Source organism: Sphaerodactylus townsendi, linkage group LG17, assembly GCF_021028975.2.
Source record: "Sphaerodactylus townsendi isolate TG3544 linkage group LG17, MPM_Stown_v2.3, whole genome shotgun sequence".
NCBI classification, from domain to species: domain Eukaryota; kingdom Metazoa; phylum Chordata; class Lepidosauria; order Squamata; family Sphaerodactylidae; genus Sphaerodactylus; species Sphaerodactylus townsendi.
The window spans coordinates 2,942,614-2,956,227 of record NC_059441.1 but is presented as its reverse complement, the minus strand read 5'-3'; the positions used below and the strand labels follow the sequence as shown (position 1 = coordinate 2,956,227).

Here is a 13,614-nt window from a genome sequence, read left to right as displayed (position 1 = left end):
TCCCGAAACAGCCATCTTCTGCTCTCCATCCAGAGGTGAGATCCAGCAGGTTCTCACCAGTTCCTGAGAGTGGGTTACTAATTATTTGTGTGTGCCGAGAGGGGGTTACTAATCGGGTCTGCTTTTCCATTAGAAATTCCATTAGGCCCAAAAATCATAAAGTCCTGTTGTTTCCTATGTGGCTGGTTAGCGAAGGTAGAAAACGGGATAATTCTCCCTGTTGGGCTGTTTTAAAAACATGTTTTAGAAATATGGTGAAAGTTCCTTGTTTCAGGAAAATATCCTTCTTTTGATTTCTAGAAACAAAATTAAGTATTTGAAAGTATTAAGTATTTGACAGGTTATCAATTAGAGGAGAAGTAGTTGTTTCTGTTGGCAGTAGATGATAGGACTTGCTATAATGAGTTTAAATTATGGACAGAAAGATACCATCTGGAAATTAGGAACTTTTTTTTACAGTAAGAGTTTTTTACAGTAACAGAGAGATTATTAATGCCCCGCCCCCGGAATGCCCGGCCACGCCCCCGTCGTGCCCCGCCCAGCCCCATTGGCGCTACACCACTGTTTGAATCCCACCACCGTGGGAACCTGTTACTAAAATTTTTGGATCCCACTACTGCCTCCATCACCCGGAGAGCAGTTATTTAATCCTGGATCTCTGGCCCCACACCTGGAAGCTAACAACCCAAGCAAGCACCTGTACGCCTAGTGGGATGAATGTACTACAGTCTCTGATATTCAATATACAATGGGCACTTAAGTAAATAAGCTTTTATACTGTGTAACATAACATGAACAATATTTACACAGGCTTGTGTGATAATCTACACAAAGAAACACAAACTGGGATAGAGACTGAGAACCATATAGCAACCTCCTCCCCCCCCCCCCCAAAAAAAAAACCCTTAAGGATTTTTTGTAGCTTATTTGGAAAAGGAGTTTTTGGGAAAATTACAAAATGACGGGCCGTTGTGAAGGTACCACAAAGTCATTCAGATTAGCCTGTGCACTCCCACACACACCAGCTGGGTGACCTTGGGCTAGTCACAGTTCTTCGGAGCTCTCTCAGCCCCACCAACCTCACAGGGTGTTTGTTGTGAGGGGGGAAGGGCAAGGAGATTGTAAACCCCTTTCTGCCTCCTACAGGAGAGAAAAGGGGGATATAAATCCAAACTCTTCTTCTTCTTCTTCTTCCTCTTCTTCCTCTTCCTCTTCTTCATCCAGCAACCCGGGAATGATGGTCAACCTGCATATTGTTCAATGTGTTGTTGTGAGCCCTTGATGGAGGCGCTTTCCGTGGTGGCGACCCTACGACACTCCAGATGTTCATGGACTACGATTGGCCGTGCTGGCAGGGGCTGATGGGAATTGTAGTCCATGAATCTCCGGAGTGCCACAAGTTCGCCGCCACTTGATGTTTCTTTGTGTAGTAAGAAGAAGCCTGCGTAGATATTGTTTATGTTACACAGTAGAAAAAACTTGCTCCTAACTACTTAAGCGGTGGATGTTGTATATTGGATATCAGAGGGGTCCATGAATACCATTAGCAACGCTTGGATTGGATTGCGAACCTTTGAGCCGCCCGCCCCGCCTGGAGGTTGGCAAGCCAGCTCAACCGGCAGGACCCACCTGGCCCAGAGGCAAAGCCAGGCGGGCCCGACCAGGGGAGGGGCCGGTGTGGAAAAGGCCCTGCGCGAGTGTGTGTGTCTGTGTCTGCGTGGGGGGAGGGTGCTTGAAACCCAGCGCGGCCTCCCCTCCTTGGGGCGCGCGAGGTCCTCCAGTCGTGCCCGGGGCGGGCCGTTCCTGGCCGGCGTGGGGAGGGGGCGGCGGGCGAGGCCCCTCCTCTGGCCGCCGCCGCCGCCCGGGGGAGCCAGCGAGGGCTTCTCCGCCTCGGCTGCGCGCAAGATGGCGATGGCGGGGCGGCGGCGGCGCGACTGAAGCCCCCCGGGCCGGGCCGGGCCGGGCCGGGCTGCCATGGCGCCGGGGGGGCTGCTGTGGCTGGCTCTGCTGGGCAGCGCCTGCGGCGGGGCAGGTAAGGCCAGGCGGCCGTGGGGCGCTCCGGGGCGGGGGGGCGGCAGGTGCGCCGCGGGCGGCTGGGCTCCGACGGGGCGCCCCCTAGCCACCCCCCCTCCAGCCCGTCGCAGGCGCCCCCCTCCTCTCTCTGGGGGGCCCGCAGCAGCCCCCCCGCCCCTTTTGCGCGCCGCCGAGACCCGGAGTTGGGCGCTCGGTTGGGGAGGGGGGCGTGGAAGCGGCGTGGGCCCCCTCCCTCCCTCCCTCCCGTCGGATCTGGGGTTGCCCGCGCCGGAGCCCCTCCCTGGGCGTCCTCGGGGTCCCCTCCGGATCCAGATGTTCGGAAAAAAAGGAGGGGGGGTTCTGCTCGGGGGAGGGGGGCAAAGTTGGAGCAGTTTTGGAGCGTCCGTCCCGGAATGAGCCGGGAGGGGGGGCGGGAGGGGGGGCTGCAGGGCCGCCCCGGGCTGCAGCTTTGGGAGAAGGATCGGGACCCCTACTCCCCCCCACTCCTGGGGAAACCGATTTAGGATTCGTTTCCGCGAGAAGGCCGGCTGCGTTTGCCAGAGGGGGGATGCTTCTTTCTGAGACCCCCCCCCCTTTCTTGGAATGGTTGCTCCTGGCCCCAGTTCCCATTAAAGGCAGCTTTATTGTATCTATCTCTGTAGCCTAGTTTTATTTATTCGTTTAATTCATTTATTGTCGCCCGCGCCTTTCTCCCCGGTGGGAACCCAAGACTGCTTACATGACACCTCTCTGTTTTATCCTTACAACGGCTCTGCGAGGTAGGCTAGGCTGAGAGTTTTTGGCCGAAGGTCCCCCAATGAGTCTTCAAGGGGATTCGAACCTAGTCGCCAGTCCAACACCCTTAGTCACTACTTTATATTAGTTTAGCTGAGCTGGGTCACTGTTGGGTACTCACCTGGGGCGAGGAACTCACCTTCCAGGTGAGTAGCTCTTCAGAGCAGTAGCTTTCGCCCATCCTGTGTTGTCTAGGTGCAGATCTTTCTTTAACTGCTTATTCAGCCAAGTGGTCACGAGCAGCCACCCACAGGTTACACCTGCACAGCTGACGGACAGGTGTCATTGTAAAGGCTCATGTATTTGCCTTTGAGGGTTCCCATATTTCAATAAACAAAAGTGCTAGCAGCAGCGAAAAATCTGAATAATGGGAAAAGTCCCCCCAACTTAGCAAGCCTCAATATGCCGAAGCGCTAACATTTAATGATGTCAAAATGTGAACAATATTGCATCAAAATATGGAAATGTGAAAATATCATACATTCACACACCACAGTCGTACCCACGAGCTTTCATACAATGAATACCTCTCTTACAGCAATAAATATAACATGTAGATAAGACAAGATGCTTTGGCCAATTCTCCAGGAATCCCCCTGGAGATCTTTCCAAAGTTGCTAAAATTTTCAATTATTGTCCCAGTAGCCTCAATTAAGAGGTTGGTTTGTTAGATTTACCATCGCTTAAAGTCTAGATTATTCGATCAAGAATATCAATTTCTCCTGAGCAAAGCGCAAAGCTCTTGCTCTCCAATATTCTTTGGGATTATCCCTCAGAAATCTAGCCCTGCTATATACCTGGAACATCTTGTGAATTACAATTGCCGATGGGTCATGACTAGAGCAAGGTGTAACGCTTTTCCGTCAGTACATCTTCAAGGTCGCTTCTCTAATATCCCACAAAATGAGCGTTGCTGTCGTTTCTGTCCTAATACAACTGATTCACTTTCTCATATTCTGCTTCACTGTTCAAAATACAACAACATCAGAACTGATTTGAGAACTGTATGACCAACAGGATTTATGCTCCTTTCTGATAAGATAAAAATGACTACGCTTCTCAATAACTCTAATGCTGAAATCTCTGAAGCTGTTGCTACATTTTTACTCTGTGTACTGCAAGTTGTGCAGTAATGATCTTTTTATTGTATTTGGAGCTCACGACACACTCCGGTTTTATGCCTAATAAAGGTTTTGGATTTGGTTGGTTTGTATTGTAGATCCAAAACAGTGATCAATAATTGCCGGTCAGTAATAATGTTCTCAAATGGGTAGGCAATAAGTAGAACTGGAGCAATGGAGTTCAAGAGCCATTTCATCACTGGTTGTGCTCTAACAGGTGGCTCATCAAGTACCTTTGGCAATATCTATGCCATTCCAAGAAATTCCATATGTTCCCAAATTGGCATATATATGAACGTGGTCCGCGGTTAGACTCTGCGCTTTTGGGGAACCCTTCCTCAGACAGCCGATTCAAATTGATGACGACGGAGATCTTCTTAGGAAGTTCATCCGAATGTATCTCCTTCTAACTTCATTATGGAATGTATTTCCACAGCGCCAGCCCAAAATCTAGCAGCCCTATAGGTAAACTCATCCCTCTCCGCTTCCCAGTGGCCAAGTAATCTCAGCCGCTAGAGAAGTCAAATTATTACTAATTTTTTGGGGGGAAACAGCTCTTGCCTAAGGTTTAAGAGTTCCGGACAAGTTGGATTCAATACTGTTAAGAGCGCGATTGTGGATGAAGTACCGGTATCTATCTACCCGAGAGATGGTAATGCGTTAAGGCAGGTCGACATAAAGACGCGCCTTTATTTAGGATATGTTAAGTTGCAGTAATGCGTTGGGATACGAAAAGGTGGGAAAGGTTGAGTCGATTCTTCTTGGCTTTCCTGGAGTAATTTTAGAGTCTGGGTATTTCACGCGACTGTCAATCAGCTGTCTCAGCTCGTCAACATTTGCTCTCCTTCCCAGGTCTGTTGATATCCTTGAATATATATGCTTGACCGGTTTATTCCAGTTGCTGTGGAATGAGCTAGGTTGTAGGGATGCCTTCTAGTAGTAGCAATAAGTTTATTGTCTTGGCCATAGGCCAGTGGTGGTGAACCTATGGCACGGGTGCCAGAGGTGGAACTCAGAGCCCTCTCTGTAGGCACTCGCAAACAGAGTGCCCCCCCCCGCCATCTAGGCTGGCCTGGGCCGCTGGGCTCGATTATTAGCATTAAACCTGAGACCTAGTTTTGGGGAAGCAGTGTAGGTAGCCTTGTTAAGCGCTGTTCAACCCCATTGATTTTCATGCGAAGAACTAAAGCGTAATCCTTTACCTGGGAGTAAGTTCTGTTGCTGGCAATGGGGCTTGCTTCTGAGTAAACCCTCCTAGGGTCATGATTCATCTGTTGAAAGAGTTGCACAGTTGCTTCAAAGCAAAGCCACTGACTACCACCAAACTTACTCCTGAGTAATGCACGCCTCGGAGCCAACTGTTTTTTCTAAACTGAAACCTCAGTCTTCAGGTTAAATTGCCAGGTTGGCACTTTGCGATAAATAAGTGGGTTTTGGGTTGCAATTTGGGCTGCACTCGGTCTCGAAAAGGTTCGCCATCACTGCCATAGGCCTTCACAATCTATACGGCATCATAAAATTAAAACATACACCAAAAATACCCCATGTATACTGACATAGCTAAAACAGACTAAATTAATACTAATATAAATAGCCCCATCAAATAGTACAACACAACATCTGTACAGTACAGTAAACCTTTATTAGGCATAAACAACACAACAGCATTATCCCATACTTAACTTGATTCTTCTTGCAGCATGAGCAAAAAGTGCTACTCGATTGGTAGTGTATGGATCGCTGTCAGATAATAGAAAAATCAATTTGCCAGTGCTGTCGGTATCCCCCGCGATTGGAAAACGTCCTTTAATATATTTGGTGCTTATGTCATCCTAAAGAGGACACTCCAGAAGTTCAGAATGTCTTCATCTGCGCCACTACCCCACAGATACATTTGTAGTTAGGTACCAGCACATTACAACATCGTGCACTATGCACTGCCGTTGGTATGGGCAGGAAGCTCAGGTTAGTAAATGCCATTTCAAAGATATAAGTTAACAAATTCTCTAAATATGCCGATCTAATACGAACCTTCTTCAACGGTTTAAAGAACGGGGCAACTTCTGATTCGATCTCTCTCTAAGCACAGGTGTCAAACTCGCGGCCCTCCAGATATTATGGACTACAGTTCCCATCATCCCCTGCCAGCATCCAGGAGATGATGGGAACTGTAGTCCATAACAGCTGGAGGGCCACGAGTTTTAATACATCCATATGAAAGATCCAGTCCCTCAGATCTGTTCCCTGACTACCAGATGCCTTCTATAGAGACTGAGGAGAGCCATAATGCTCGCCAGGTTTAATGTTATGCCTTCTGCCTTGTTGCATGGCAGATTTAATAAGCAAGAAAAGGCTAAAAGATTGTGCCCATGTAACGACGGCTCAGTTGAATCTCTGGCCCACCAATTACTACACTGTCTCAGATTCAAGGAAATCAGATCCAAGTATGTGAATCTTACTCCTTTACATTTACCCCATCTCCCCGATTTAATTAGATTACACTACTTGTTGGACAACCCTGATCCTTCTCTCTGTATGATAGTGGCAGACTTTCTCCTGGAAATTACCAAACGCCAGTAGATTTCCTTCGACCTAACATTTATTTCCTGTATTGTATATGCTTTTTAATCCGTTTTTTATTATTGTTGTACTGTTGTCTATGCCAATAAAGGCTTGCTTCTCTATAGAGACTGATAAACCTGTGGGGCACTGAACTCACACGTGGACATTGTTGCCCCCATGTGATCATGAAAAAGGGATCGTGATGGAGGATAGCTTAGAGGTGGCTGTTGGAGCCTCCATAGGTAGTGGCAGTATATCTCTGAATTTCTGCATACCCGTGAGTAGTGCCATTGGTTGCGTGCTGGGCTTGCAAGGGCGTAGAGAAACACGGCTAGAACAGAACGTTGTCAGAAAAGGACCAGCGGAAGAAAAGGTATGCTTTTTTCTGAGTATTGTGAGTCACGGTGATTCCAGAAAAGGGAATTCAGCACGTGTTCCCAGCCCTGTGAATATGAATACGCAGCTTGACTTTGTAGCGTGAGCACATTCTTGAAGTTGCTCTCCGCATGTAGGCTGTTTGTGTCTTGAAGTCCAGATTTTAAAGGCCTCGTGAGTCTCTCTTCTGCTAGGAGAAAAGGATTTAGGGTTAGGGTTTGGGGCTTATGTAGGTAAATAATCTCAACTAACGCAAGATGTTTTTCGCACGCTTAATTGTGAACATGCATGGTCTACCGTATTTCCCCGAAAATAAGACAGTGTCTTATATTAATTTTTGCTCCCAAAGATCCGCTATGTCTTATTTTCAGGGGATGTCTTATTTTTCCTGTGTTCTGTTCGTCGGGCATGCTTCCAAACAAAAACTTTGCCACGTCTTACTTTCGGGGGATGCCTTATATTTCGCACTTCAGCAAAACCTCTACTACGTCTTATTTTCCAGGGATGTCTTATATTCAGGGAAACAGGGTAGCTTGGACATAGTTCTCTTTTAAGCATTTGAAGGCATTACAGCCGAGGAATAAAACATCTGTTTTTTTTAAATTAGGCCGTCAATTTGAGAAAGAATTCTAAAATCGCCACGGCGCGGCCAACTTCTTTTCTAAAAAGCTCCCGTGTCTGTTTCTGTAAGAGCCACCTGAGAGGTGGAAAGGCCTCCGTGCTGGAGAAAGCGTTTGCCTGCTAGATTTCATCACGCGATGGAGAGAAAAAAAGTAGAACCGCTCTTAACTGTGTTGGGTGTCCGCGACCTGGAAAGGAACACAACTTCCGATCATTTGGGATTGAATACTTGTTCATGCAATAAATGCTGGAGCTTATTCTCCCAGGCCTGCTCTGTTTGTGGGTTCCCGCACTCCGCCTGGAAAGATGAGAGTTTAGCAGCTGTTCAGTTCTTTGCAGGCAAGTGAAAATAAATCCCGCTGGGTGTGACTCAGGGACGGCTGTTTCCCATAGACGAGGTTTGTGCATGTACTCTGCGTCGGCCATTCCGTCCTGGAGGACGGTGAAAGATCCTAGAGCTAGATGGGAAGAGAAGGGGTTATCTGTGAGACAGGACAGCCAGGTGACAAAATCAACCCGAAGTTGGCAGGCCCGGTGTCAGTAGCAGGCCAAACGTTAAATTTGAAGGAGCAGGGGATTTTGGGAGCGTGCCGCTTCTCTGGCCGCGGACTCTCTGCAAGACGACGAGCAGCATGTCATTTTGCACAGAAGTTAGAAGAAGTAGAAGAAGAAGAAGAAGAGTTTGGATTTATATCCCCCCTTTCTCTCCTGCAGGAGACTCAAAGGGGCTGACAATCTCCTTTCCCTCCCCCCCTCACAACAAACACCCTGTGAGGTGGGTGGGGCTGAGAGAGCTCCGAGAAGCTGTGACTAGCCCAAGGTCACCCAGCTGGCGTGGGTGGGAGTGTACAGGCTAATCTGAATTCCCCAGAGAAGCCTCCACAACTCAAGCGGCAGAGCTGGGAGTCAAACCCGGTTCCTCCAGATTAGATACACGAGCTCTTAACCTCCTACACCACTACTGCTCCTTACTTAGAAGGACAGTAGGCCTCTGCCGTCTTTATCCCTCCAAAGGTCAAGTGGAAATGCCAATTTCTGGATCGAGCTGGTTTCCAGCTCCCCTTCCTGCCCCAAAAGGTGTTGCAGCTTTTGCAGCAATTGGCTATCCAATTGTGAAGTGATTCCGCCGCCTGCGGATACTTAAATCTGCAGGTGGGGGCTCACTCACCCACAACAAGTTTTTTCTGTGGATTCAGGGAAGCCGCTGGGTCTATTTATCTACACACGCACACATATGTAGGTAAATAATCTCAACTAACGCATGAGGGTGACCCTTCTTTGTTTTCAAGAACTGAGACCTGTGTCTATTTCAATAGGGCCCTACCCGCTTTTGAATGATACAGAACCCTTTGTTGCAGGAGCGCAAACTTAGTCCCAGATGTGGAATTCTTTTTAAAGAGTTTGTGACTCTCATCACGACGAGCTGTAGAGCCCGATCCTTTCCACAATGACTCATTAACTCTTTGCCGCAGGCCGGCTTGCAATTTAAGAAGAAGAAGAAGAGTTTGGATTTATATCCCCCCTTTCTCTCCTGTAGGAGACTCAAAGGGGCTGACAATCTCCTTGCCCTTCCCCCCTCACAACAAACACCCTGTGAGGTGGGTGGGGCTGAGAGAGCTCAGAAGAGCTGTGACTAGCCCAAGGTCACCCAGCTGGCGTGTGTGGGAGTCCACAGGCTAATCTGAATTCCCCAGATAAGCCTCCACAACTCAAGCGGCAGAGCTGGGAATCAAACCCGGTTCCTCCAGATCAGAATGCACCTGCTCTTCGCCACTGCTCTTCGCCACTACGCCACTGCTGCTCTCAAGCATGTGTCAAGTTCTCTTAAGACTCTCAAGCGTGTGTCCAGCTCAGAGGGAGCGGGGGATGGGTGTGGTGAGGGCGTTCCAGGGGAGTGGCGGGGCCGTTCTGGGGCAGGATGGGGGCAGAGCACGCACTGGTGCATCGGGTGCTCTTCCCCCTTGCTATGCCTCTGGTCCAGCTCAAAGAGTTTGTGGAGGGGAATGAATTAAGTAATTAACATCATTCATACCGTGCCCTTCTCTCTGGTAGAAATCCATACCAGCTTACATTGTTGTTCTCTCTTGCATTCCATTTGCATAATGATGAGGTAGGTTAGTTGGCTGTTGTGAGTTTTCTGGGCTGCGTGGCCGTGGTCTGGTGGATCTTGTCCCTAACGTTTTGCCTGCATCTGTGGCTGGCATCTTCAGAGGTGTATCACAGAGGGGAGTCTGTTACACACTGTGCCCAGTGAGAAGGGAAAGTTTAGTGGGTTAAAATTTGTCCATGTCCCAGGTGTCAGACTCTCAAACATGGAAATAACAGAGACCGTAGGAAAGTCCAAAAGCAGTTTATTCCAGGTAATACGAAGAGTAACAATGTAAAGCAGGATCTGAGCTAGAGAGCTCAGATCCAGGACTTATATCCTCTAATCCCCCCCGTTTCGCCCCACACCAAATGTCCACTACAGTTTCTACTACAAAGCTACAAAGAACCTGGGAACCTTTCACACCTCTTTGAAGATGGGCTGGCGCCAGGAGATTGCTAGCAGGAGATTGCTAGGAAAGCAAGAGGGAAACAGGAAAACAATTGCAAAACAAAAACAGCGAGACATCAAGATACTGACAGGCATGGTCCTGACACCAGGGTGGGGAACCAATCAGTGTTTGGGTGGAACTTGCAATGCAAAGGTGTGGTTGACTGCATTGTATTGCGGGTGGGGTTTTCAGTCCGGGGAGTGATTCACATTTGCATTCCCTGCAGCAGCAACAGTCTTAGTGAATGCAAACTCTGTATCTGGGTGGAGTCCATTGTCCATCAACCCAGCATGCCCTTGGCCTTTGATTCTGGTGTTTTTAAGTACTGGTAGCCAAGCTTTATTAATTCTCAGAGTCTCTTCCTTCTTGTTGAAGTTTTCTTGGCGCTTGTGGATTTCAATGGTCTCCCTGTGTAGTCTGACCCTCCGAATTGTCTAGAATTTCAGTGTTTTCAAATAAAATATGTCCAGTTTTGTTTAGATCATGTTCTTCTACTGCAGATTTTTCAGGATGGTTAAGCTGACAGTGTCTTTGGTGCTCCTTAATACGAGTCTGAATGCTGCGTTTTGTAGGTCCAATGTAGACCTTTCCACAGCTGCAAGGTATGCGATAGACTCGACAGAGGTAGGTTAGGTTTGGCTGAGAGGCTGCGCCTGGCCCGTAGTCAACAAGCTTCCAAGGCAGGGTGGAGATTCGAACCTGGGTCTCCCAGATACTAGTCCAGCGCTCTCCCACACTGGCTGTCAGCATTGTGTTCATAAAGGCCACACAAAAGAGGTAGCAGGTAGAGCTCAGGTCAGGGAATCCTTGTTAGTCCTGAGATGAAACTCAGGTGGGGTGCTGGTACAACTTCACTCTCCGTCAGGGCTTAGCCAGTGGTGGGATCCAAAAATGTTAGTAACAGGTTCCCATGGTGGTGGGATTCAAACTGGCGTAGCGCCAATGGGACTGGGCGGGGCATGACGGGGGCGTGGCTGGGCATTCTGGGGCGGGGCATTACTGGGCGGGGCTGTGGCAAGGGCGCAGCCACTTTGCCGGTCCTTGGGCGGGAAACAAATGCACGCAGGCGCAGGCTGCCACGCACGCCGGTGCACCTCCTGCTAGACTGCTTCAAGTTCTGCGCGCTACTGCTGAGAGGAGGGGCGTAACTAAGGCAAAAATCACGTGGCAAAATCACCAATTAGTAACCCCCTCTCGGCACACACAAATAATTAGTAACCTACTCTCGGGAACCTGTGAGAACCTGCTGGATCCCACCTCTGGGCTTAGCACTCGCCACATCAAGACGTCTTGGGCCCAGTCTTGAAACACTTGTGGGAAATACTTCTCAGGCTGTGTCCAAAGGTGAAAGGAATTGTTCCCTTTCCTACTTGAATTACCAACTTATTTTGCTTCCCTCATTCCCGTGTCTTTCCTCCTAGCTTGTGGAAATTATACAGGTGAACCCCATCCCTTTTATCTCCCTGCTTTGTGAAACTTTATTTGCTAAATTTCTGTTTATCTGGCTGGCTCTTGTAAGCACAGGAGCAGAACTACCCTGTTTCCCCGAATATAAGACGTAGTAGAGGTTTTGCTGAAGTGTGAAATATAAGGCATCCCCCGAAAGTAAGACATAGCAAAGTTTTTGTTTGGAAGCATGCCCGACGAACAGAACACAGAAAAATGAGACATCCCCTGAAAATAAGACATAGTGCATCTTTGGGAGCAAAAATTAATACAAGACACTGTCTTATTTTCGGGGAAACACGGTAGTGGTGGGAAAAGAAACCCAGCCATTACCTCGCAAGGCTGTTGTGAGGATGAAATGGAGAACAATGTACCGTTTGGGGTCCTCATTGTGTAAAAAGTCCAGGTAGAAATGAAGCAAAATGAACTCCCCCCCCCTTTCACCGCTACCCCCGTCCAAATCCCTGAATTACAAAAAGCAAATGTCGCAAATGGAATTAATTTGCGCAATTTAAATTAGCTCGCTGCCGTCCGTCTAGTTCCTAGCAAGGTGTTTGCTACTGATGTGCGCTTTTTCCCAACGGGGCTACAAAGGGTTTCCACAGATAAAGCCCCACTGCCGTTAAAAGGGGGGAAAGCCAGACTTCCCAATCGGGATTCTGGTTGGCTTCTCTGTGGGGTGTTTGTGTGGCCTGCTTTGCAGGGGTGCGGTGGGGAGGGCTCTTGAAAGGGACCGAGTCTGTGCTGGGAAAAGAGCAGAGAATTCAGCGTTTCCAGTTCACCCATGCACTTTAGATAATCTGCAGTGAGCCATTCGTATCAGGTCTCCCTTCTGTTTTTCTCCCTTATGCACTTTTTGGGGTGGGGGGGTGGAATCCATCTTCAGGTTGGTCTCTCTCCCCCCCCATACATGTTGAAAGCCAGGAGCACTTTGGCTAGGCTGAGAACTTGAGTCTCCCTTTCTCTGGGATGGTGGTGGTGCCCACGGTTCTTTTCTTTTCTTTTCTTTCGACCGCCTTTTGTTTGGCTCGCTTGTTCGTTTTTGGAACCGTCACCTGCATGCAGATTTAATTCCCCGTTGACTCTTGACTCGCTGCCACTTGGCTCGGGGCTCAGTCCTTTCAAAGCGCAACTAATAGGACAAAACCCCACCGAGGTGGAAGGGGAGAGGGGAGCCGGTGAATCAGGTCGGCCTTGAGTTGACGCAGCATCACAAAAAGCCTCGTGCAACAGCCAGAATAGTCGTTTACAAGCAAGGTCGCCTACCTGTCCCTTGAATATCTGCTTGCGGCAACCTACAGGCGACAAGGCGGCATTCCTACAAAGCGCATTGAAAGCAGTTTGAAAGTGCATTATTCTGCATGTGCGGAAGGAGCCAAAGATTGCCCTCTGTATAGTTCTATGTTTTTGGAATTTGTTTTTTTTGTATTTTGGTTCCTCTGTTCTGTTTATTGAGGTTTTGAAGCGTTTGCGTTGTGAGAATTGATTTGCTGTTCATTGCTGCTGCTGCTGACGTTATGATGATTATTCTAGTTATTGTTATGTATATATATTGCATTATTATATTGTTGTGCGCCGCCCTGAGTCCTTCGGCAGAGGGTGGTATAGAAATGAAACATTCCATTCCCTAATAGCCACACGTGATGATGTTTCACATCATCTACCACCTAGATCCCCACAGATTAGAGTACGTCAGTGGCGTAGCGGTTAAGAGCAGGTGTACTCTAATCTGGAGGAACTGGGTTTGATTCCCCGCTCTGCCATCCGAGCTGTGGAGGCTTATCTGGAAAATTCAGATTAGCCTGTGCACTCCAACACACACCAGCTGGGTGACCTTGGGCTAGTCACAGTTCTTCGGAGCTCTCCCAGTCGCACCTACCTCACAGGGTGTTTGTTATGAGAGGGGAAGGGAAAGGAGTTTGTAAGCCCCTTTGAGTCTCCTTGCAGGAGAGAAAGGGGGGTATAAATCCTCCTCCTCCTCCTCCTCCTCCTCCTCCTTCCTCTTCTTCTTCTTTTCCTCTTCTTCTTCTTCTCATCCTCCTCCTCCTCCTCCTCTCCTCCTCCTCCTCTTCTTCTCCTCCTCCTCCTCCTTCTTCTTCTCCTCCTCCTCTTCTTCTTCTTCTTCTTCTTCTTCTTCTTCTTCT

The 13,614-nt window shown here is 48.6% G+C and overlaps 1 protein-coding gene across 1 annotated transcript in view; it reads left to right on the top strand.

Moving 5' to 3' along the window:
• The first annotated feature begins 1,866 nt into the window (after nucleotides 1-1,866).
• Nucleotides 1,867-13,614, top strand: part of IGDCC4 (immunoglobulin superfamily DCC subclass member 4) — a 57,814-nt gene continuing 46,066 nt past the window's right edge. Inside the window, exon 1 of the mRNA XM_048482079.1 lies at nucleotides 1,867-2,032. Coding sequence (XP_048338036.1) covers nucleotides 1,975-2,032 — 58 coding nt within the window. The 5' untranslated portion in view covers nucleotides 1,867-1,974. The remainder of the gene's footprint in view (nucleotides 2,033-13,614) is intronic.